Source organism: Equus asinus, chromosome 6 (assembly GCF_041296235.1).
Source record: "Equus asinus isolate D_3611 breed Donkey chromosome 6, EquAss-T2T_v2, whole genome shotgun sequence".
NCBI classification, from domain to species: domain Eukaryota; kingdom Metazoa; phylum Chordata; class Mammalia; order Perissodactyla; family Equidae; genus Equus; species Equus asinus.
In genome coordinates, this window is record NC_091795.1 from 13,484,815 (window position 1) to 13,510,836 (window position 26,022).

Consider the following 26,022-nt stretch of genomic DNA (forward strand, 5'->3'; position numbering starts at 1 on the left):
AAAAACACCTCTTGATGTTTTCACATCCTTGACTCAGGCTTTGGGGAGGAGAGTCCCCGCCCTCTGCATGGGCGTAGTGCCTGCTATTAGCAGGTGGCACAATGCCTTTGAATTTCTACAAGACAAAGGCCATCATCAGCAGTTGGAGTGTGGTAGTTGCCACCTATCAAGGCGACAGGAAGAAGACTGGGATGGTGACACGCGTTCGTAAGCTGCTTCTCCGTGGTTAAGGTGAAGCAAAAGACTTTAGAGATATGGGATGTTCAAAATTCCAGAAGCATCTTAGGCTCGTGGTAAATAACCTATTGTGTCCATGCAGAATGTAATGTATTCTTCAGCATTTCCAGGTACTGAAGTATAATGTGCCATACAGATACATGTTACTTAGTTCTTTTTAAAGCCAGAATTTACTCTTCTCAAAACTTTGTTGGGTTATCTATAGTTTGCTTGTTTCTGTAACTCCCTCTTGCTGAAGATGTTATTCACGTTTGTAAATTCAGTAGTCATCAGTCTACACAGGTCTCCTTAAAGACTCTAGTTCTGCACTTTTGAAAGAGTGCTTTGTTTTATTACTAAAACATCTCTGATGAGATTATTACAGATAACTTAAATGCTATATCGAATATATTTGATTTTCCTTCGGTTTATCCTCCATGTTTAACCAACACTTAGCTCCCCTTTATGTAGTAAGAGGTTTCTTTAGGGATTATTCTCTTGGTGCTAAGAAAAACTTAAGTACATCTGATTTACATCCTACCTCAGAGAAATAACCCAACCTGTTTAACAACCTCCTGGAAAATGCAAATTGTTCAGGCAGATAATCTATAAACTTTAAACTAGGAGAAACATTGAAAGGCTTCCTCCTTTGACCCTGTGCTGCTGGTAGCCTCTTACATGGAGCGTGCAGAACGCATTCCGCCATTTGGGTGAATGGATTTGAATCAGTTCCGTGGTTACCCGTGAATGAAGATGATGGGAAAGGCTGAGTTAACGCACGTGATTGTGTAAAGCTTCATGTGTTCAGTCACCCAGTGTTCTCTGCAAGGCTTGGCTCTCCCAGGACGGTTTTTTCCTTGAGATTTCAGAAAGAACAAGTTGCTGCTGCCACTCCGGCCAGAGGCTACACTTAGTAAGATGCATCCTGGGAAGCAGAGGCAGGGCGCTACACACAACTGTGGGCCAGCGTTCCCTCTGGGGTGCTGGCCGAGGCAAGGAAGAGAGGGTGAAACCAGTTCCTCAGACAAATGGTTGCCACAGTGTGACCATTTAGAAGAGAGATGGACCACCCATATGTTAATCAGTTAACACCATAAATGCCCTCTCCCTTTTCCCAACCCATAAACTCATCTGTCAAGTTATTTTGACCATTAGGATCAAACTGTAGATTAATTGCCCAGAAGAGTCTTTCCTGCAGTCCAAATTTGACTTAGATAGAGGCCCATTCAGCTTAATGGTAAAGGAAAATGAAAGACCCCTCTCTTTTACATAAGTAACTTTCAGATCATTCCGTATGATGGGACGCTTTCTAAACAACAGCATAACAATGCTGGAAGCAGCAATTTCATTTGCTTTGTAGTTCAACAATTTGATTATATCCTTGGGAGTTAAGGTTCAACTCATAGCATATCAAAAAATATGTTAGAGAAAACATCTCAAAGCAGGTCAAAAATGTTAAACTGGGAAATAAAATTCAGAGTCATAATCATGCCTCCACTGGCATTTGATGTGACCAATATCAGAAGCTACTGGTCACAGGCAGGAATAACAAAGAGATGTGGTCAAAGTGGTTTCTAAATAGCAAAGGAGGTAAAACCACCTGGGAGCAATTTTTGCAGGAAAACATTGCAATTAACAGCCAAACCCCAAAAATTCTACTATAGTGTAAGTTGTAGTTGTGCCCTAGAATGCTTACCTCACAGCTGCTCCTGGTACATGTGAACAAGGAGCAGTATGTCTTTGAGCTATATGTGGTCAGAGAAAAGTCTGGAAAATGGAGCAGAAACTCTGCTGGGCTGGGGAAATATTACTCTACCCAACAGAGACATTTCTCCTTGTTCTGCAGCCTTCTCCATTCCCCAACCCGCCCCCCGATCCACTAAGGCAGAAAGGCTGAAGGGGCGTGAATGAAGAATGGGACTTGATGTTGAGATAAAATGACGTTAAATCAGCTGGAGACTCACACAGGAAGAGGAAAGCGTGCAGGTCGGCCTGGCCCTGTAGAAGTAACATTTAGATGGAGGTGGATAAGGATGTTCAATACGCCTTGCTGTTTACATAATTTAGGAGTTTCTCTCTCATAATAGATACTGATGAAACAAAATTTCTCTACAAAGAAACATGGTCAGATTCTCATTTTGATTTGGATTACTTCAAAGAGAATAGGTATACATTTCAAGATCAAGATTTATCTCCCAAATTGAGAAAACTGAAAGTTTTGAGGAAAGAGCTAAATAATTATAACAACTACGTGGACCTAATCCTCTTTCCTTACTTACCATGTGGTCTCCTGTTAGCATGAAGGCAGAAAGCATGTCTGAACCCACAGTTCTCAACCTCGGCTGCACACTGGAATCACGCGGGGAGCTCTAAAAATATGGATGCTTGGGCCTTACCCAGTGGTGTACTGGTAAAAAGGCTCCCCATCTCTACAACAGAAAGCCCTGATTTGTCGTGTTTGCCCATTCCTGTGGTGCAAATACTCCCACAGTGGCTGATTTCAAGCAGTCAACTTGATGCCAACTGGCTCGCAAAACTCCTGAAAATTTAACAATCATCTTTTGCAAGCTGACGTGAGCCGGCTCCAGCTCACCACTGGAGTTCTGCCCCTAGAAATTCTGACGTGATCATGTGTGAGGTGTCACCCAGTTATATGTATTTTTAAAAGCTCCTTGGGCAATTCTAAAGTGCAGCCAAGGGCGAGAACCAGTAGTCTAAATGCCACACTAATGAACATCCTTAGCACAGCAATGATATCAATATCCACAAGAGCCCCATAAGTCACCTCTTGTGGAGAAGCAGTAGGGTGTAGTGTTAAAAACTTGACTCTGGAGACAGACTGCCTGGTATTCATGTAACAGAATACTATATACCAATGAAAATACCAAATATGTTTCCCGTTGTCTGACTAGGGTGAGTGGCCTAACGTCTCTGCCTTGGTTGCCTCATCTGTGAAATGGTACTAGCTCAAAGGACCGCTGTGAAGCTCAGATGAGTTCCTATATGTAGTGCCCTTAGCACAGTGCCTGCCTGCCTCATGGTGGGCCCTGAAGAAATGCTGACCACTGCAGATGCTTGGGGAGTTCACGTCCATTTGGGTTATACGTAATGAAAAGTTTGTTTCTGTTTTTTGCTTTAATCCTAATTTTGGTCCAACCACTGTATTTCTCCACAAAATCTTCCATGGAACTTCTGTTTTCTTTTGGATATGGAATCTTTTGAATGTGGAATAAGGATAAGTGAGATTCTGGAGTGGTCCTGGTTGCATTTAAGTGCGCTGTGCAGAGTAGGCCTTAGTCTTTTGAAAAAGGCGAAACAGAGACAGGCACTCCCGGTGTTAGGAGGCCGTGTTTCTGCTACTGATCCCTTCCAGGTCCCAGAATTGACAACTCTGCAATTCCGCAGTGGACAGAGCCCAGCATAAATGTCACACTGATGAACTTGATCCCAGCCGTCCTATTTAACAGCTGTCCTGCTTCTCAGTGCCACTGACCTAGTTTGAGTCATTTGCACAAAACATCTTAGTAATCCAACCAACCTGCTATTTCACTTGCCTAACTCATTTTTTAGGAAATGTAACCATTCCGATTAAATTATCCGGGCAGTCGAATATTGCTGCAACACTTTATTCCAATCCTGCTTGATTGTTCTTGCCTGACTTTTAACAAAAGCAATTAACATATTCTGTACTCTGCCTTGGGCAGCTTTGGGGAAAAAAAAGGAGGATATATCATCACTGTCACATTTTTAATAGGTATACACAATTATTAAAGAAATAATAAAAGAATAACAAGTATAATGAAACCATCTAATATCCTAGGCTTACCTTCTTCCATGAAATCATCTTGTCTAGAAAAATGTCAGTGAAAGAGAAGCATCACTATGTAATTATCTCCTCAATAATCTGACATTTCTGACTTTATTATGTTGGGTGTCATGGTTAAGGAATAAAGAATTCTGCTCTTCTTGCTTGTTAATAGCTCCTGAACCCTCTTAACTATTCTCCAATCTTTTGTACCATCCCTAGGTGAGTGGCAGGGCAGGGTGGTCAGTGTGAAGGAGAGTAAAATGGAGCGAGGAGGATTTGAAAAAGATGTAAGTTCAAGGATGGATCAAGTCATATAGTGGAATACTACGTTTCAATGAAAACGAAGTAGCCGTACCACTGGAAGAGCACAGATTAATCGCACAGACATCATGTCTATGATGTATGCTTCCGTCTGAACAAGGTCCCGTAAGGTTAAATCCATCTCTGGTACTAGAAGCCAGAAGAGATTACCTCTGGGGAAAGTAGAGGTAGACAGGAAGGGGCGTCTACTGGGGAAGTTTCTATTTCTTGATCTGGGTGTTGGTTTCCTGGCTGTTTATTTTGCCATAACCAATTAAATCATATAGTTATGATTCGCGTATTTTCTGTATGTGTGTTATACTTTCATACAGCATTAAAAAGTTAAAGAAAAAAATAGAGTGCTGGTATAACTGGATATCCATGTGCAAAAGGACGAACTGTGACTTCTTACCTCACTCCATACACAAAAATTAACTCAAAATGGATTGAATATCTAAATGCTCAATGTATAGCTTATATCTAAATGCTTAATTTATAGCTTAAAACTATACAACTCTTAGAAGAAAACACAGATGTAAATCTTCACGACCTTAGATTAGACAATGGTTTCTCAGATAGGGGTAAGATACCTAAAGCACAAGCAACCAACAACAACAGAGAAACTGGACCTCATCAAATTTGAAACTTTTGTGTGTCAAAGGACATCATTAAGAAAGTGGCAAGACAACCCACAGAATGGGGGAAAATATTTGCAAATTACATATCTGATAAGGGTCTAGTATCTAGAATATATGAAGAACTCTTACAACGCAACAACAAAAAGATAAACCACCCAATTTAAAAATGAGCAAAGGATTTGCATAGACATTTCTCTAAAGAAGATATGCAAATGGTCAATAAGCACATGAAGTGATCAGTAAAGGTCAATATCATTAGTCATTAGGGACATGCAAATCAAAACCACGATGAGCCACCACTTCACACTCCCTAGGAAGGCTATAGTAAATACACATACGCAACCAGACAATAACAAGCATTGGTGAGGATGTGGAGAAATTGGAACCCTCATACATTGCTCCTGGAATGTAAAATGGTGCAGCCACTGCGGAAAACAGTTTGGCAGTTCCTGAAACAGTTAAACACTGAGCTACCATTTGATCCAGCAATTCTACTCCTAGGTATGCATGCAAAAGAACTGAAAACATAGATCTAATAAAAAACTTGTACAGGAATGTTCACAGCAGTATTATTTATAATAGGCAAAATGTGGAAACAACCCCATATCTGTCAACTGATCAAGAGATAAATGAAGTGTGGTATATCCATACGATAGACTATTATTTGGCCATAAAATGGAATGAAGTACAGATACTTGCTAAAATATGGATGCTAAGTGAAAGAAGCCAGAAACAAAAGACCACATATTGTATGATTCCATTTGTATGAAACGCCCAGAACAGGCAAATCCACAGAGACAGAAAGTAGCTCAGTGGTTGCCAGGATTTGGAGGGAAGGGGAAATGGGAAGTGACTGTGAATGGGCCCAGGCTTTCTTTCGGGATGATAAAATTAGGTGGTTGCACAACTTTGTGAATATACTAAAAACTACTGAACTATAAGCTTTAAAATTGTGAATTTTATGGTACGTGAGTTACATCTCAATAAAAAATGGATCTGACATTAAGTAAGTTAATGAATTTCAATTTATTTTTTTCACGGTGTAGTTCAGAAGGCCAAAGAATTTAGGGGCGGTGGCAGAGATGTCTGGAGAAACCAGTGCAGTCTGACCCAGGGGCAAATGAATACTTGGGCATTCCATTTCTCTAGGGCTGAATGAAAAATGCTTGCTTTAGACATTTCTAATCAGGACGCTCCCACTGTTAGCGTCACTCTGCTTGGGCTGGGTGCTACCCTGGGAGGCCACTCTGGGTTCTCTCCTCTGGCTAATAAAGCCATTTGGGAGGTGAGTGTCCTCTCCCACACCTGCTGGGGATGGAGCTATTCCAGAGGGCGGAGTGCCTTTGAAAGAGGAAGCCTGTGACTGATGAGGTTGGGCTCTGCTGGGGAGAGAGAACCAAGCAGGAAGACCAGCTTGATGAAGTCATTGCCAAATGGAAAGGGCAGGAGCAGCATAAAAACAGAGAGAAGCATAACCTTTACCATTGTGTTTCTGCAAAAATCCAATGACCTTTTCCAGCACGGTGGTTTTGTCCATTTTCCGCGTGTTGCCAGGGAGCATGGAGCTAAGCTCTTTGATGAGAACATTGAACTGGTCCCGACGCTTCTTCTCAGACTTGTTTCGAGAAGCTCTGTAAACACAAAATGCACAGGTGACTGGAACATTCCACTTCATAAAGGCTTTATTATGAAATGGAGGTACCTTCTATCAGAGTGTATTCTGTCGTGATCACTTATCAAAACTCTTTCAGGGAAAGTAACATTCACCACATTTCAGAGCTGAGTAATGGGGACAGAAAAATGTTTTGCTAGACTCTTGGCCGCAAAGAGAGACAGTATTAATAAGTAAGTTCTGACTCAGATGCAAAAGCTTACACAGATTAGCTCCGTCGCCAGATGCTGCTCACTCTGACTTCAGGAGCAAAACGACAAGACGGCTGCAGCCCAGAGGAGCTCGACCTGACAGCCCTTCCTTAGGCTCACATCCACTCCACCTCCATGCACTTGGCCAGTGGCACCAAGTCATGAAGGGTAGCCAGGTGTCCCCAATGTCCAGCAGACAGCCAGTGCCACCCAGGGCTTATGTCCTTGCCACTATCCTAGAGCTCATCTTCCTATTGGGGAGACAAGGCACATCTCACAAAAAACTGTCTGTAAGCCATGCCGGACCCCTGGCCATCGCATGACAGGGACTGCACACGGCTGTCAAGATGCTAAGAGCAGGGGAACCCTTTTAAAAATGACATGGAAGAACTTAAATGCATATTACTAAGGGAACGAAGCCAATCTGAAAGGATACATACTGTAGGATTCCAACTACGTGACATCCTGGAAAAGGCAAAACTATGGTGACACTAAAAAGGTCAGCGGTTGCCAGGGTTGAGGGGAGGGTGAACAGTTGGAGCGCAGAGGGCTTTCAGGGCAGTGAGACTTCTCTGTACGAGCCTGTAAGGATGGATGCGTGTCATCACACACGTGTCCAAACCTGTGGAACGCACCCCACCAGGAGTGAAGCCTAATGTAAACTATGGACTCTGGGGGATTATGATGAGTCAACGTAGGTTCATCAGTTGTAGCAAATGTACCACTCTGGTGGGGGATGTTAATAATGGGGGAGATTGTGCATATGTAGGGATGGGAATATATGGGAAATCTCTGTACCTTCCATCCAATTTACTGTGAACCTAAAACTCCTCTAAAAAAATTAAGTTTATGGAGCTGGCCCCACGGCCTAGTGGTTAAGTTTAGTGTGCTCTGCTTTGGTAGCCCCGGTTCATGGGTTGGGATCCCAGGTGTGGACCTACACCTGTCAGCCATGCTGTGGCAGGGACTCACATATAAAATAGAGGAAGATTGGCACAGATGTTAGCTCAGGGCCAATCTTCCTCAAGCAAAAAAAGAGGAAGATTGGCAAGAGATGTCAGCTCAGGGCTAATCTTCCTCAGCAAAATAAATAAATAAATAAATAAAGTCTATTAAAAAAATGCCACACTACACTGCATGCCTATAAAGAGATCAAAGTGGAGCTGCTCGGTTTGAGGGGAGGAGATCTCCCTTGAGCCACCAAGGTACTTCTGAGGAACCCTAGGACCCTGGGAACTTGAATAGGAAATCACGGCTACAGGAGCCGCTCCAGTAGACACCAAACAAGGAACATGTGATGCAGGAAGCCGCTCTCACCCTGAGGAAGCCTGGATCCTCAAGGACACACCATAGTCCCAGGACTGGCTCTCAGCCCCACAGACCCAGCCGCTCATCAACAGCCAGCTCATTCAAAGGCAAGCCAGGGCTGGGAAGGCTGACCCATCTCTCCCAAATTCACCCAGGATGGACTTGTTCTAGGAAGTCAGCTCACTGAGAGAAAGCAGGGCCCACAGCTGCAGGCCTTATCAAACGTGGTCTGCCTACTGGTCCAGGCATCCCGGGGCCTGGGAACACAGTTCCTGGAGAGCTGTCACTCATCAGGAGGCCACTGGGCAATGCGCCGCCAGGCAGGATGCCGGTGGCTTGCGACAACTTGGTGAGTTCCCATCAGAGGGATTCACCTCCCTTGGGGTAGGTATTGCTATCAACAAAGATTCTGCTTCCCCAAAGGGCCCTTGGAAGCACAGGGCCACATTCCCAGTCTCCCTTTCCTAGATGCCATGATGGCCATAACCAGTTCGTCTGCCTCTGCCTCATTACACACAACCTGTCTTTTTCTTCAACACCCCCGTTTACGAGCCACCTTTTGCAGACTCTGTCTTAGTTCAGGCTGTGTCCTGATAACATCTGAGGTGGTTCTTCAATGCTCGCCTGAAGTGCATGGTCACTACCCTTACCTAAAGGTCCTGACTTTTCCCTTGTCTCTATCCTTCTTGGATTTGGGGGAGGAGCTGAAATTCTTTAAGGGGTTTCTACAAAGGCCTCACGCCTCGCCGAGTAACTGTCTTCCCATGTGCTCTCTCACAAGCACAGGCTGACTGCAGGTGTAGCAGTGAGATGCTCAGGGGCCTTTTTGCTAGTCCGGGGCAAAAAGCACAGTGTTCAAACACACGGGAGAGAAGAAAGGAACCTTTTAACTTTCTGAGTGACTGTCTATGCATTATAAATAATTTTTTGGCCTAGATTTTAAAGAGTGACATGCAACCTCCTTAGCCAAAAAAAGCTCTGTTCCTGTCCTAGTTTGCCCATTATAAATTATTTGTGAGCGGATAACACCCAGCTCTTTATCACTGTTCTCTTCTTCAATGGGTGTAATGACAACGAACAGGGCCTGGCAGAGGATACGATGAAGGCTTGTATCATTAGTGGCAGAAACACAAGTTTGTTTCCGTCAGCCTCCGCCTGAGACACACTATGGGGCCCAGTGGAAATCGGTTAATGTCAGCTCGATCCATAGCTCTGAGGCAAGGGAAAGAAAATGAGCCTCGAATGACCTTATTTCCAATAAGGAGGTCTGCTCGGCAGGCCTGAGACCATCCCACGCAAGACAGGGGGACAAGCTGAAAGACACTTAATCAGCCTTTGGGTTTGTTTTTTCTTTTAGGGCATTATTTATATTCAATAAAATTCACCTATTTTAAGTGTATAATTTGATGAATTTTGGGAATTGTGTAACCACCACCAAAACCCAAATATAAAACAGTTTCCTGATCCTAAAAGGTTTTCTCCCGCATTTCCGTTGTTGATCTCTCCTCGACAACAGCCACAGAAAACCAGTGATCTGCCATCACTTCAGCTTTGCCTTTTATAGAATTTCCCATAAATGGAATCAGATAGCATATAGTCTTTTTCATTTAGCATAAAGTTTTTGAGATTCATCCATGTTGCTGCATATATTAATATTTCATTCCTTTTGACTGTCGACCAGTGTTCTGTTGTACGACTATGCCATGACATTTGGGTTCTTTCCAGTTGGGGGCTATTAAGAATAAGGCTGTTCTGACATGTCCACATCTTTGTGTAGACTAGGCATTCGCTTCTCTTGGGTAAATACATTGGCACGAAATTGCTGTGTCATATGATAGATGTATGTTTAACATTGTAAGATACCGCCATCCTGTTACATGAAGTGGCTGTACCGTTTTTGCATTGCCACCATCAACTTATGAGAGTTCCACATGCTTCACATCCTTGCCACCACTTGGTATTGTCAGTTTCATGTTAGCCATTGTGGTTTACCTCATTATGGTTTTAATTTGCGTTTTTCTGATCACTAGTGATGTTAAACATCTTTTCGCATGTTTAATGCCCTTTCATATATCTTCTTCTGTGAAGCATCTGTTCAAATCTTCTGCCCATTTTTCAATTGGATTGTTTGTCTTCTTCTAATTGGGTTTAAGAGAGAGAAAGAGAGAGAGGGAGAGAGGAAGCCTGGGAGGAAGGGATGGGGGTGTGTGTGTGTGTTTTAAATATACATTGAAACAAGCCTCACCCTTTGATTTTGAATGCAGGGCTCAAAGAGCTTCAGGTTTTCTTTTCTGGGGTCCCTCATGGGACGTCTGCTTACCTAGGTAACATCTGCTGGGCACTTACCATGTAGCAGGCATAATTTTTTTTTTATTGGGGTCATAATAGTTTACAACATTGCGAGATTTCAGTTGTACGTTATTTCTTGTCCGTCATCATGTAAGTGCCCCGCTTCACCCCCTGTGCCCTCCCCCAGTCCCCTTCCCCCTGGTAACCACTGAACTGTTCTCTTTGTCCTTGTGTTTATCTTCCACATCTGAGTGAAATCATATGGTGTTTGTCTTTCTCTGTCCACCTTATTTCGCTTAACATAATATCCTCAAGGTCCATCCACGTTGTTGCGAATGGGATGATTTTGTGTTTTCTAATGGCTGAGTAGTATTCCATTGTATATATACCACATCTTCTTTATCCAATCATCAGTCAATGGGCACTTGAGTTGCTTCCATGATTTGGCTATTGTGAATAATGCTGAAACAAACATAAGGGTGCATAAGTCTCTTTGAATTGTTGATTTCAAGTTCTTTGGATAAATACCCAGTAGTGAGATAGCTGGGTCATATGGTATTCCTACTTTTAGTTTTTTGCGGAATCTCCATACTGTTTTCCATAGTGGCTGCACCAGTTTGCATTCCCACCAGCAGTGTATCAGGGTTCCCTTTTCTCCACAACCTCTCCAACATTTGTTATTTTTTGTCTTGGTGATTATAGCCATTCCAACGGGTGTAAGGTGATATCTTAGTGTAGCTTTGACTTGCATTTCCCTGATAATCAGTGATGTTGAACATCTTTTCATGAGCCTGTTGGCCATCTGTATATCTTCTTCGGAGAAATGTCTGTTCATATCCTCTAGCAGGCACTATTTTCAGTGCTTTACATGTCTTAATTCCTTTAATTCTCACAACGACCCTTTAAGGTAGGGGTACTATTATGATTCCCATTTCACAGGGGAAGCAGCTGAAGCACGGAGAGGTTGTATACTTTGCCAACATCACAGGACTAGGAAGTGATGGAGCAGGCTGGCTCAGGTGCCCGTGCCGTGCAGCACTGCACTCTCCTGGCTCCTCCCACAGCTCCCTCCAAAACCACTGTGATGTGATCTGTTAGGGAGCTATGCACCAGTGTCCTGGGAGCACGGAACCAAGAGTGTAGAATTCTGGCTGCTTGAGTTTATAGCACAGAAACTAAACACACTCTGCAGGAAAATGGCATTGCATGCTAAGAGGATGACCGTGTTTATGTTCTGGGAAGGATCCTGCAGAAAATCAAGGGAAGATTTTGCTCTCAGTTCCAGCTCCTAGGAGGGGTAGCTCTTCCCACTGCTGTGCTCACCTGCGGTGGTTGGGGCTACTGCTCACCGAATATTTCTGGTTTCCTTCTAGACAGAGCAGGGTTGCATTTCCCTGCCCCCTGGAACTTAGGCATGGCCAGATGACTTGCCTTGGCCAAGGAAAGGCAGGCAAAAAGGGCATGTGCCTTTCCAGGTAGAAGCGGGAAGAGGCAGTGTAAAGTCTGCCACATTCCTTTTTCCTATCTTGGCCCTGAGAGAGGTGAAGTCTGTCTCAGCCCAGGTCCCTGAGTGAGGACACTTTCCAGCAAAGGCCCAGCCAACCTGTGATGAATGTGTAGGATTTACTGAGATGCAGGGGTTGTTTGTTACCGCAGCACAACCTAGTCTGTCTAGACAGACATTGTGGGGATCGCGGCAGAAAGTCTCCCCGAGGGTGGACCTTGAGGATCCCTTCATTGAGTGCAATATGGACAGACCTCCAGGGAAGGGGGGTCAGGTCACCTTCCAGGCCCCACATCTGGTAGTACAAGGGCTTCTTACACTACTGACTTGAGGGTTCTCCAGGCCATACCAGTTAGAAACAGGGAAGATAGCCTTGATATTCTGTCTACATTCTTTGATTAGCACCTTTTGTATGCAAGACACTCCATCAAGTAATATGAGGAGGCAACAATAACCAGGTGTTGGGACTCAACTCAGAGAAGCTTAGAGTCTAGAGGACAAGAAGGAATTCACACCTCAAGAGCTACTACACAAGGTGCAGTGTGACACAGACTAGGGAAGACGTTTAAACAAATGGCCCAGGGAGTTCTCAAAGGCACATCAGCCATGCGAGGTGGTCAGGGAAGCCCTCAGGGAGGGGCCGCATGCGAGGTGGCCCTGAGGGATGGATGGGCAGGTGGTGGGGAGGACAGCCCAAGGAAGAGCTCAGTGCTGGAGTTGGACCGGAGAGCTGGGACATGTGGGAGAGTAAAGAGAGCAGCGAGTGGACAAGAAGAGTGAGGCCAACCACAGCGTCTGAAATGCCAGACCAGGCAATCTGGTCTCAGCTTCCGATGAGTCTGGGACAGGTGTTGACGGATGGTCTCGGGGAGGCAAACTGGTCAGGACATCAGGAGAAGGGGGAGGGGGACGAACTTAGTGGGGAGTGAGCAGAGACAGGAAGGAGAGGTGAGGATGGTCAGCAACAGTACCCCAGCGCCCTGCATGGCTAGCGGCTCTGCTCCCCCATCAGGAGTCACAGGGGAGAGGGCGGGGGTCAGAGGCAAAGGAGTCACACCCTAATGTCATTTGTCTAGAAAAAGTGATGCTGATGATACATACGCCTTTAAAAATGTTTACTCTTAAAATTAACATACAGTAAACTTGACTTGTTCTTTTGGGCAGAGTTCTATAAATTTTAGCACGTGTATAAATTCACGTAACCATCATCACAATCAAGAGACAACCGTTTCCCCCCCCCCCCAACACCTGTAACCCCTGGCAACCCCTGTTCTGTTCTCCATCACTATGCTCTCTTTTCGAGAATGTCACATAAATACAATCACACAGCATGAAACCTTTTGAGCCTGCCTCCTTGGACCCGGCCGAACGCCTCCGAGGTTCATCCAGGTTGCTGCCCTGTCAGTCCCTTGGCCCTTCCCCTCGTGGAGTCGTGTTCTATGGGACGGAGGTACCACAGCTTGTTTATCCATTCATCCGTTGAAAGAATTCGGGTTGTTTCCCGTTTTTGGGGATTATGAATAGAGCTGCTGTAAACATTTGTGACCAGGTTTTTGTGTGAACATAAGTTTTCAGCTCTCTGAAGTAAGTAGCCTGGGTGTGGGATGGCTGGGTCGCATGGAAAGCGTATGTTTAACTTTATAAGAAACCGCCAAACTGTTTTCCAGAGTGGCTGTACCATTTTACCTTCTCGCCAGCCATGTAGGAGAGATCCAGATGTTCCTGGGCCTCGAGGGGAGTCAGTACTGTCAGGACTTTCTCTCTGAGCTAATCTAAGAGATGCTCAGTGTTATCTCATCGGGACTTTAATTTGCATTTTTCTAATGGTTAATGATGTTGAACATCTTTTCCTGTAATTTTTGCCATCTGTGTATCTTCTTTGGTGAAGCATCCGTTCATGTCTTTTTGCCCAATTTTAAATTGGGATTTTTGTTTTCTTACTGTTGAGTTTTGAGAGTTCTTTATATATTCTGATACAAGTCCTTTGTCAGACATGTGATTTGTCAAGATTTTCTCCCAGCTTGCCTTTTCATTCTCTTAATATTGTTTATCACAGGGTAAAGGTTTTTAATTTTGATGAAGTCCAAGTTAATGATGTTTTTTCTTTAGGATTGTGCTTTGGTGTGAGGTCTAAGAACCCTTTGCCTAACCTCAGGCTGTGAAGATTTTCTCCTAAGAGTTTTACACATTTTACGTTTAGATTTATGATCCATTTTCAGTTAGTTATTTTTATAATATGTAAGGTTTAGGTTGAAGTTTATTTGAGTATGGTTGTTCAACTGTTCCAACTCCATTTTTAAAAAAGACATTTTCACATTAAATTACCTTTGCAACTTTGTAAAAAATCAATTGGTCATATTTATGTGGGTCGATTTCTGGGTTCTCTATTCTCTATTCTGTTCCATTGACCTATGGTCTATCCTTCCCCCAATACCACACTGTCTTGATTATTGTAGCTTCACAGTAAGTTGTAAAATGGGATAATATGATTCCTCCAACTTTACTCTTATTTTTCAAAATTATTTTAGCTATTCTAATTTCTCTGCCTTTCCATTATATTTTACAATCAACTTGTCTGTATCTATAAAGAGTTCTGCTGGGATTTTGATTGAAATCGCTTTAAATCTATGGACCAGGGCCGGCCCTGTGGCCGAGTGCTTAAGTTCATGCGCTCCGCTTCGGCCACCCAGGGTTTTGCCGGTTCGGATCCTGGGCGCAGACATGGCACCGCTTGTCAGGTCATGCTGAGGTGGTGTCCCACGTGCCACAACTAGAAGGACCCACAACTAAAAATGTACAACTATGTACTGGGGTGGGGTTGGGGAGAAAAAGCAGGAAATAAAAAAAAGAAGATTGGCAACAGTTGTTAGCTCAGGTGACAATCTTCCAAAAAAAAAAAAACAACCTATGGACCAATTTAGGGAAAATTGATATCTTTACTCCATTGAGTCTTCCAGTCATAAACATGATATATCTCTCCATTTATTTAGGTTTTCCTTGATTTCTGTAATGAGTATTTTGCAGTTTTCACATAAATATCCTATATATGTTTTATTAGATTTATACCTAAGTATTTCATTCTTTTGGATTGATTGTAAATGGTATTGTGTTTTGTTTTTTTTTTTTTTAAGATTTTATTTTTTCCTTTTTCTCCCCAAAGCCCCCCAGTACATAGTTGTATATTCTTCGTTGTGGATCCTTCTAGTTGTGGCATGTGGGACGCCGCCTCAGCGTGGTCTGATGAGCAGTGCCATGTCCCCGCCCAGGATTCGAACTAACGAAACACTGGGCCGCCTGCAGCGGAGCGCGCGAACTTAACCACTCGGCCACGGGGCCAGCCCCTGGTATTGTGTTTTTAATATCGGTTTCTAATAGTTTATTGCTAGCCTACAAAAAGATGACTGATTTATGTGTGTTGACCTTGTGTCCTGTGACCTTGCTAAATTCGCTTATTAGTTATAGGGGGTCGTTTGTTTGTTTGTTTCTGGTAAGTTTCCTAGGATGTTCTACATATATAATCATGTCAGCTGTGAATAAGGAAGGTATTATTTCTTTTTCCAATCAATACGTCTTTTATTTCTCTTACTGTCTGACTGCTCTGGCTAGGACTTACAGTATGATGTGGGATAGGAGTGATGAGAACAGGTATCTTTGTATTGCTCCCCAACTTAGGAGGAAAACATTGTCTTTCACCATTAGGTATATCAGCTGTAGGTTTTATGTAAATGCTCTTTATCAGGTTAAGGAAATTCCCTCCTATTCCTAGTTTGAAGAAAGTTTACATCATAGAGTTGAATTTTGTCAAATTCTTTTCTGCATCAATTAAGGTGATCATGTGGTTTTGGCTTTTCTTCTTTAGCTAACTTGGTGGATTACAAATGATTGGTTTTTGAATATTGAACACCTTGCATTCCCTGGATAAAACTCACTTGGTCATGATGTATTTTATATACATGTGTGTATATATCACCATATGTGTGTGTGTATAAACATACATATATGTGTATATATATATATATATGATTTGCTAATGTTTTCTTGAGGATTTTTGCATCTATGTTCATGAAGGAAGTTGGTCTGTAGTTTTATTTTCCTGTACTGACTTTTTCTGGGTAATGCTGGTCTCACAAAATAAGTTGGAAAATATTTCCTCCTCTTCAACTTTCTGGTGGCAACTGTAGAATTGGTGAAATTTCTTCTTTTAATGCTTGGCAGAATTCATCAGTGGAACCATCTGGGTTTGGAGATTTGTTTTCAGAAGGTTTTAAACCGCACATTCAATTTCGTTATTAGTTACAGGACTTTTTAGGTTTTCTATTTCATCTTGTATGAGTTTTGGTAGCTTATGGTTTTTGAGTAATTGCTATACTTCATCTAAGGTGTTGAATTTATATGGATGCAGTTGTTCACAGTATTTCCTTAGGGTCCTTTTAATATCTGAGGGATGTGTAGTGATAGCTCCTTTGACCCCTGCCCTGCTATTGGGTAATTTGTGTCTTCTTTTTTGTCATTCTTGCAATAGGCTTACCAATTTTATTAATAATTTTTAAATCACCCTTTGGTTTCATTGATTTTTCTCTATTATTTTTATTTTTTCAATCTTACTGATTTCTGCTTTTATATTATAATCTTCACTCTTCTTCTTGAATTTATTTTGCTCTTCTGTTTGTATTCTCTTAAGGTGGAAGCTTAGTTGTTGATCTGAGCCCTTTTCTCTTTTTTACTATGAGCATTTCATGCTATAGATTTCCCTCTATGCACTGTGTTAGCTGCAACCCACAAATTTTGATATGTCGTACTTTGATTTTTGTTCAGTCAAAATATTTTCCAATATTCCTTGAGAGTTCCTCTTTGACCCATGGATTACTTAGAAGTATATTGTTTTAATTTCCACGTTTTGGAGATATTTTTCCTGCTAGCTTTCTGTTTCTAATTTAACTTAAGTTCATTTAGCCTTCTTTGCATTAGCTTTATGAGGCAGGATTTGGTCTATCTTAATGAACATTAATGGGTATTTAAAAATTAGGTGTATTCTGCTATTTTTGGTTGGAGTATTCTATAAATGCCAAGCAGATCCTGTTGGTTGATGGTGTTTTTCAGTTGTTCTATATCCTTGCTGAATTTCCATCTATCAGTTCTGTTATTGAGATAGGCATATTAAAGACTCGTTTCATTTCTTTAGGTACTGCTTCATGTATTTTGAAGCTCTGTTGTTAGGTATATACATATTTATTTTTCTATTTTAATTTTAATTTTTTTAAAAGATTGGCACTTGAGCTAATATCTGTTGAAATCTTCTTTTTTTTCTTCTTCTTCTTTTCCCCAAAGCCCGAGTATACGGGTTGTATATTCTAGTTGTAGGTCCTTCTGGTTCTGCCATGTGGGACACCGCCTCAGCATGGCTTGATGAGCAGTACTAGGTCCACGCCCAGGATCTGAACGGGTGAAGCCCTGGGCCACCGAAGTGGAGCACGTGAACTTAACCACTCAGCCATGGAGCCGGCCCCTATATATATATTTAGACTTGTTATGTGTTCTTGATAAATTGATCCTTTATCATTATGTTAGGTCACCCTTTATTCTTGGTTATTTTCTTTGCTCTGAAGTGTATTTTATTTTATATTAATATAGCCAATCTGGCTTTCTTTTAATTAGTGTTTGTGTGGTATATTGCTTTCCATAGTTTTACTTTTAACTTACTTATATCACCATATTTCAAGCAAATGCCTTGTGGAAAGCATATATCTAGGCTACTTAAAAAAAAATCCATTGTGACAATCTCTGTCTTTTAGCTGGCATGTTTAGACCATTTAAATTTAATGTAATTAGTTATATGTTTGGATTTAGGTAAATCATTTTACCAGCCATTTTCTGTTTTTTCATTCTTCGGTTTTTTTGCTGTTCCTGTTTCTCCTTTCCTGCCTTCTTTGGGTTATTTAAACTTTTTTTAGTATTTCATTTTAATTTATCTATTGTGTTTTTACTTACTATATTTCTTTGCATAGTTCTTAGTAATTACTCTAGGGATTGTAATATAAAAACTTATCTCTTCAGAGCTTACTTAGAATATTTTACCATTTCAAGTGGAACGTGGAAACTTTATTCCATATAGTTCCCTTTATCCTCTCTCCCTTTATGTCGTAGTCATCTTATATACTACATCTATATACACTGAATCAGATTAGATTAAGTTTTTTTTCCCCAATGTCAGCCTATCTATTATAGTTTGCCAGATATTTACCATTTCTGTTACTCTTTCTTCATATCTCATATCCCAAGTTCCCAACTGATATCATTTCCTTTCTGTTGGAAAAACTTCCTTTAGCAGTTCTTTCAGAGCAGGTCTCTTGCTAAGATTTCTTTGTTTTCCTTCATTTGAGAATATCCTCATTTACCTTCATTTCTGAGGGATATTTTCACTGGATATAAAAATCTGGGCTAAGAGTTCTTTTCTTTTGCCATTTAAAAAATATTATGCCACTAGCATAAGGTTTCCAGGGTTTCTCCTAGGAAATCTATGGTACTATTTATATTTGTCCCACATGGCCAGTCTTGGACCGTGCGTGGTGGTCCAAGTCTATGGTACACTATTTAAGGTGAGATGCAGGCCTATTCAGCTTAGTGGTGAGCTCAGGAACTTACCGCTTTCTTCCTAGGGTCACTTTCCTGAGCTCCTCCCTCTTTGAGATCTCTGCCCAGTACCTCCTGGTTCCCAAGGCTCCCTTTTTGTTCCACTGGCCAGAAAGCTGGTTCTTTATTTATTCTGCTTTGCCTCATACTTCCCACATCTGCACTTTCATCTGGGACCATGCATGAGGAAGATAGAGAGGAAAAACAAAAAAGCGACAGGGTTTCATCCCGCCCTCTTAGACCCACAGCTCCTCTGCTCAGAGAGATAGGTTCCCCTCCCTCAACATTTCAGTCTCCTATGGATCCTTGTTGCAGCTGCTGTTGCTTCTGCTGCTGCCATCAGAGGATTGCTTACAGGGTACAAGGAAAAGGAGAAAAAAACAAAAAAGGGCAGCTTTCCTCTCACTCAGTGTGAGCACTAGAGACCCTGTTCCTACTCCTCACGCAGTACTGGAGGGCTTCTCCTGGTCCTCTCTCTGTTAGCGCAGATCCTGCTTCTGGTTTGCAGCTGCATTGAGAATACTACAGGGAAGAAAATGGTGAGCTCATCGCCAGTTCAGTGATACTTCCCCAATCTGCCTCTACTATTTACTTTCCAAGGTCCTGAAATAGTTGTGCCATGCATTTTGCCCAGGTTTTATAACTGCGTTCAGTGTGATGGACAGGATGGAGTAGGGTGACGCCATCTGACCTAGGTCTGGAACCTCCGTATATCTTTTCATACCTTTTTTAGTGAGTATGTAATAAAAGACCCATAGGAATCAAAGGTGGGAACAGATGTTGAAAGCCTGACGGCAGGGTCTGTAAACAAGGCCCTTTTGCAGGAAAGCATACAGGGGGGAACTGAACAATAGGTACATACAATAGACTCTTGAGGAAACAAATTTCTGGGTGGCTTCTGGAGAATAAGGAGGATGGCAGATGAAGTGGGCAGGTCCTCCTTCCCTTGGCATGAGTTTATTACTCTGGTATGATCTTAAAATGAAAAAGTATCAAAAGGAAACTACCATTGCCTATCAACATGAAGTTCTATTAAACCAATAAGACTATTCTCCCACACTTCCCTACACACTGAGGGTAGACTCGGGCACCCATACTGGCCTAGCTAGGGCACATGGGGTAAGGAGCAGAGGTTTAGGCCCCCAGCGCTCTGGAATTCCAGAGGAGGGTTGTACCTGCAGCTCAGGATCTAAATGAGATTTAGGACAGCAGCCTGCGTTCTTACAAGATGACCTTGCTTAAGGTGTATCAAGAGGACTCAAGGAAGGAGAGGCACTGCAGAAAGGAAGGTGGGAGAGAACCAGGGTTCCAAGGCCAAGCAACCTGGAGGGGAAATCTGCATATATGCACATGTGTGCGCGTCCACACACACAAACACACGCACGCCCCTCGGGTTTCTCCAACTGGTGGAACCTTGAAGGCCCTTCTGTTGGGGGATTTCATGAGATGGATACCTCCTATATAAACTATGCTCAATGACTCTCTCCCCTCCTTCTCAGGGGGGATATGGTCAAAGGTGTGCACACACAGTGTACAAAACTGAGCTTCACACTCAACTACTCAAGAGGCATGGCTGTAGCTGGGATGGAGATCAGATCCTTCTTAGGAGCCTGTGACACAGACCAGGAAGGGAGATGCTCGTCTCCCATCCTCCTGGGAGAGGTCCTGTGGCAGGAGTGGGTAGTCTGAGCATGCAGGTAAATGTAAACATGCACCTGCAGGTTGTGTCCTTGGCCCTCTTTCTTCCTTAAATTCACAAGGACACATGAATGTCTGGTGCAGAAGCATTTTATACATCATCCAAATCCTGTGTTTCTCTAAAGGGAAGAAGTTCAAAATCTTTGTATCAGAACTTCTGATCTGTGAGCCAGATCACGAATGAGAGGACAAAGTCAGTAAAAAGAGAAAAAAATAATTATCATCACGAGCGGGCTCTTCTTTTTAATCCACTTCATGTGCAGACTGGTTAGGCTGGCAATCACTTCAGCTTAAGCCTCTCCAGCATCTAGTGGGAAACTATCCATAACACCTAACAGACTTCCACACGAAGACATTTTCCTGATGTTTAATCCCAAGGTCCCCATCTTTTAAATTGCCCCAGTAAGTCTAGTTCTGTTAACTGAGTAAACCGAACATGCTGATGGGAAAATAGACGTCCTCTGAATCAAACGCAGTTGGTCAGACGGAGTAAAAGCTGATAAACTCAAAAACTTCCCAACAAAGTTGGAGAGCAATGGCCAGAACTGGTGATGGAAGCACTAGTGGGCTCCGCTTGCTGCCAAAGCAGCTGGGCTTTTGAATAACAGGTATAATACTAAGTCTGTAAGTGTGCAGTTCCACGAAGAGTGGTTTTTAACCCATAGAGCGTCTCTGTGATGAGGAGCTGAAGGCATTTTATAAGGCATGTTATTTTCACACTTACAATCACCACTGGAAGTTGAAGAGTGATTGGGGTACCAAGAGAACAGGACAGTACAGCTTAGCTGAAGCAACATGAGACAAGTTACCAGGAGATGCAAGGTCTCATCCTGGTTCTGCCATCTATGCCAGGAGAGAGTGGGCAAGGCACTCCCACCTCCACAGGCCCCAGTTTTCTCTCATAAAATAGTGAAGACATTGATATGGTGATTTTAAACTAGAGAATTAAAAATTCTCTGAAACTCTCCCACCAAAAGATGAATTTTAATTCCCTTCCCCTTGAGTGTGCGCTGGCTGGCCTCCGTGACTTGCTGCTAGTGAACGGCCAGGTAGTAAGAGGACCCACAGCCCCGGCTCTCTCCCCCATGACGTTTGCCCTTGAGCCCAGTCACATGTTGTGAGGAAGCCACACCTCCACGCGGAAAGCCACAGTCCCAGCAGAGCTCTCAGCCGATATGAGCCACTAGCCGTGGGAGTGAGCACGTCTGCAGATGGATCCAGGCCACCATCTTTGAGCTGCTCCAGCTGAGACCACACAGGACAGGGACAAGCATTCCCTGCCAATCCCTACCCAAGCTGAAGATCCATGAGCAAAATAAATGCCTTTGCTTCAATCCTGTAAATTTTAGATTGGTTTGTTACACAGCAACAGACACCCGGGATAGTTAACACCTAAAATAAAGACTCACTGATGCCCCAGGTTCCTTCCAGACTGGGAATTCTGACATATCTTAACTGGGCTAACTAGTTCCACATTGTAGGATGACACAGAAACTGATAAGGGGCAGACCAGGCCTCTGAAAATGTGAGTATCAGAAACCGAGCAGAACGACCCTGTCTGAGAAGGTTTATCAGGCTGAGGTCTGAGGCTGCTTTTGTAGTCTCCACAAGAGTCTTCTGGGGCACCTGAAACAGAGGGGTGGTTGTAGGAAGGTCTCATAATTTCTTGTAGAATTGAAACACACCAAGTACGTGCTCACTGTCAGTGTCTACACAGGCAAGTGTGACAATGCTCTGCTCACAGCAATGCCACAAATTTTAAGAATCCTCTATATTAAGACAGTCCTCTCCATGAAAGGTAAACTCTCATGAAGAATAAATTAGAGTCTTAGTCACATTAATAAAGAGCTTCTAAGAGTATTCCTGTGAAAATTTGATGGAAATATAGAAAAACATGATGGTAAATACATCAAAAATATTAACAGCGGCTATCTCTAGGTGGTATGATTATAAATCTTCTTTGTTTACTTCTTTAAACATTTCAGTGTTTTTCAATGTTGTTTTGGTATTTTTTCATGTATAAGAAAATGTACAAAAATGATGGGAATAGAATTGATACATCCATTGCATAAGACAGTATTGGGCAAAGGGTGTTCCACAGAAAATCATGAAGAATTATTTGGAGAAAGAGGAAGGACCATGGCCAGAGAAGCTATTTTATTGTTACTATTTTTTTCCCAATAATTTAAAAAAAATGCACAGTTACATCAAATGGAACAGACGTTTATTTGCTAATCACATTTTAGCACCTTTACTGGGCTAAGGAGACGTGAAACTCTCCAAAAGGGGGAAACAATAAACAGCACGGCCCAAACCTGTTTTCAGGGCTTTGCTGGGATGAATGTTTCCCAGAATGCATTTTGGGAAACTCTGGCATAAAGCAAGGCCCATTTCAAGTCAGTGCAGTCCCCTCCCACGCCTAGCTGGGTCCTCGGGACAGGTGCACACGTCCTCATTTCCACAGCACCCCTGCACACCAAGGCAGAGGGGGCACCACCAAGCTCAGGCGCCTTCAGCAGCTCGGTTCAAGAAGAGAACATCATCTGGGTGGGGAGAAAGGTCACCCCATGTGGAGCAAGACGGGTCAGGTTGGTGCCCTCCTTGTTTCATGGAGAACTTTGGCAACTCTATGTTTTCTACTGTGGAGATGTGGCAAAGCGTGTGGGGGATGACGGAGCTCAGCTGAGGCTGTTCTTTTCTCCTGAGACATAACAGGCACATCTTTACTCCTAACTAGTTATCAGAAACGTCGGTGGCCAAATGGGGAACTGGCCTAATTTCCTTGTGATTCTTACTTAACGGTTGCACAGGCAGCATTTCACGGGAGCACAATCCTTCGGAACAGGTCACTGAAATTCTAAAAGGAATGTTTAGCCTTTTCTGAAGAAAGGCAGCATTTTCAACATTGTGGACTTCTGACCATCCTTTCTCAATTTAAAATTTATTGAAATTATTGAGAGGGCTTTCAGTGAATTGCCCTTTGCCTCACATGCCCCCAAAGAGGTTGTGGGTGCCCCTGAGCTAGGACATCCCCAAATTTCTAAGCCTCCTGGGCACACATTCCTCCTTCTGACAATTCTTCTTCACCAGCCCAAGGACCCCACCAGGGTAAAAGCCAAAAGCCCCAAATAGCGGGAGTCCCCTTTTCCAGTCTGCTGTTTACTGGGCCACAGGAGAATTAGCATTCTGCCTGCAAGTACAATTCTACTGTTCCCTTTGTTTTGACTCCAGAATCACTCGTCTGGAAATTACAGGGTGATATAAATGAACCGGTGTCCTGATACCTCTGTGTTCTCGCAACGCCTGCTGCTGCCTTAATCGCCAAAGAAAACAAACAGAAAGGAAGCCTCAAATCTTGCTTACTGCCATTTTTTTCCCGTGTTGGGGGAGCTTACAATGATGTACACAACATCCAATCAAGAGCCTATGAAAGAAAATCAGAGCAAAATTAGCACAATGGGCTCCAGCTGAGAACATCCACGCACACCACACAGGACCAGCTGTCTCACTCTGCACCGAGCCTCACACAGGGCATCAGCAGGTGTGCATGGAGCCGACGTCCTCCAGGTTGGCTACAACCTTCATGCACCGGACCAGCCTTTCCTTCCAGACTTTCAGGATTGACATCCGGAGAAATGAAACAATGAAATGAGGTCAGTCTCTCCTCTTAACCATATTACTCTCCACGAAAAAGAGCACTTGGCTGAGAATGTAGAACTTACAAATCCTGATCGTCCCCCCCGGCTTTGCCCATGACAGACCCCACAGGATATGTTCTTTCTCCTTGGCGGTTTTCAAGAATGCCTCCCTAACTTGCCTAAAAGCTCCCCGAGGGTAGGGTAAGGCTATGTATCCGCTTCTTTATCTCTCACCTGCTTACAACATGGGAGGGTGACAGAATGGTCTCAGTCAGGGGTCCACATCAACTAACGACCCCCGGGGGAACCAGCCTCCGAATGGCTAAAACTTTTCCTCCTGCAACACTTGCTTCTGCAAAAGGGCACATATAGGCTTCTTGCTTGCTGTATTGTAACGCTTCCCTCTGCCTGAAGAATTTTATCTGTGTTGAGACTAAGGATGAAGGTTAAAGAATAAGGAAGTTGTTTTTTTTTCTTTTGAGGAAGATTAGCCCTGAGCTAACTACTGCCAATCCTCCTCTTTTTGCTGAGGAAGGCTGGCCCTGAGCTAACATCCATGCCCATCTTCCTCTACTTTATATGTGGGATGCCTGCCACAGCATGGCTTGCCAAGCAGTGCCATGTCCGCACCCAGGATCTGAACTGGTGAACCCTGGGCTGCCGAAGCAGAGAGTGTGCACTTAACCGCTGAGCCACCGGGCAGGCCCCAGGAAGTTGTTTTGCTTGTGTTTCAGAACTAGCATTCACTCTGTCAAGAACCCCAAGGACCAGCCACTCGTGCCTGACACTCTTGATTCTTACTAACAAAAGTCACCACCCATCCTCCCTCCCTTAACGAAAATGCACAGGGTTATGGAAACAGAACTTCCTGGCTGATAGGAGATAATGTAATTTTAATTGACTGATGAACTACTCACTTAATATTGGATTAAAGGAAGAGGCTAACATGAAACAATTTCTTCTTAGTGTTCACTTCTATCAAGAAATGGAGTAGTCTATATTGCACAATACTGCAAAGTTACAGAAACTTGCTTTCTTTGGAAAGTGAGGATTCCTATCAGCGCTTTCTGTCCCAACCCCGTGGACAAATCAAAAGGAGCAGTGTCCACTGACTGATGTCTTGAGAAGTCGTTAGGAGCCCAGACTCTAGTAAATGATGCCTGAATTTGAGTCCCTGCCTGCCCCTGACTGGCCGTCTGATCCCGAAGCCTTGGCTTTCTCAAATGTAAAGTGGGGCTAACAATACCCTCTGCGGAGGGGGTGCTGTGAGGACGAGAGCGATAATGCCTGTAAAATGCTGCAGGCACACAGCGAGCGCTCCAGAAGTTGTAGCATTTCTCATTAGCACCATGTACCCTGCATTGTGCATTCAGTTCCGCAATAACCCCAAGAAGTTGCTGTTATCACCCCCATTTTACAGAAGAAGAAACTGAGGCTGAGAGAGGTTTAGAAACTTGTCCAAGCACGGAAAGTAAAAGCGGCAAGACTCAAAGCCAGGCCCGTGTGATGCTGAGCTGTGCACTTCCTGCCCCACCACACGGCTTCCCGGATGACCACACACACAGACACACACTCACTCAGACCACAGAACTATGTCACATCAGAGCTGGAAAGACACGCTCATGACTGGAACACAGACTGTGAACGGCACTATCTAAGGATTCCAAATGTCATGACATTCCAAACTGTCCGCCTTTTGAGTTCAAGGACCATGTTCCGTATCTTCCCCAAAGAGAACAGCACAGAATTCTTCACATACAATAGGCCCTCAATTAACACTCACTGAATTTACATGGAAATTCACAGAACACCATGGAACCGTGTCCTGGTTCAGAAAACACGATCCAGCAATCCAGATAAACCATGGATTCCCTAGAGCTTTGAAAACCTTGCCTAACATAGCATGTGTTTTCCGAGACGAGAGTTTTGATCTGAGGCTAAGCATTTCTAATCTCATCAAAAATACCAGGTGAGTGAAAATTCACATCAGGCCTCCAGGTGGGATTAGGGCATGGGCCGCCCATGTTGCTGCTAGAAAACCTGCCAAATGAGAGGCTTTGAAACAGATACCATCTTAGGATTGTGTTTATTTTCTCCTTGTTTTTCCCAAGTATCATGAAGCATACTGCA

At 43.3% G+C, this 26,022-nt stretch overlaps 1 protein-coding gene across 3 annotated transcripts in view; it reads right to left on the bottom strand.

The window, feature by feature from the left end:
- The window catches only part of NPAS2 (neuronal PAS domain protein 2), a 158,484-nt gene that overhangs the window by 56,373 nt on the left and 76,089 nt on the right, over positions 1–26,022 (bottom strand). For all 3 annotated transcript variants that reach the window (XM_044772984.2, XM_070511610.1, XM_070511611.1), the window contains exon 3: positions 6,445–6,593. In XM_044772984.2, coding sequence (XP_044628919.2) covers positions 6,445–6,593 — 149 coding nt within the window. The remainder of the gene's footprint in view (positions 1–6,444; positions 6,594–26,022) is intronic.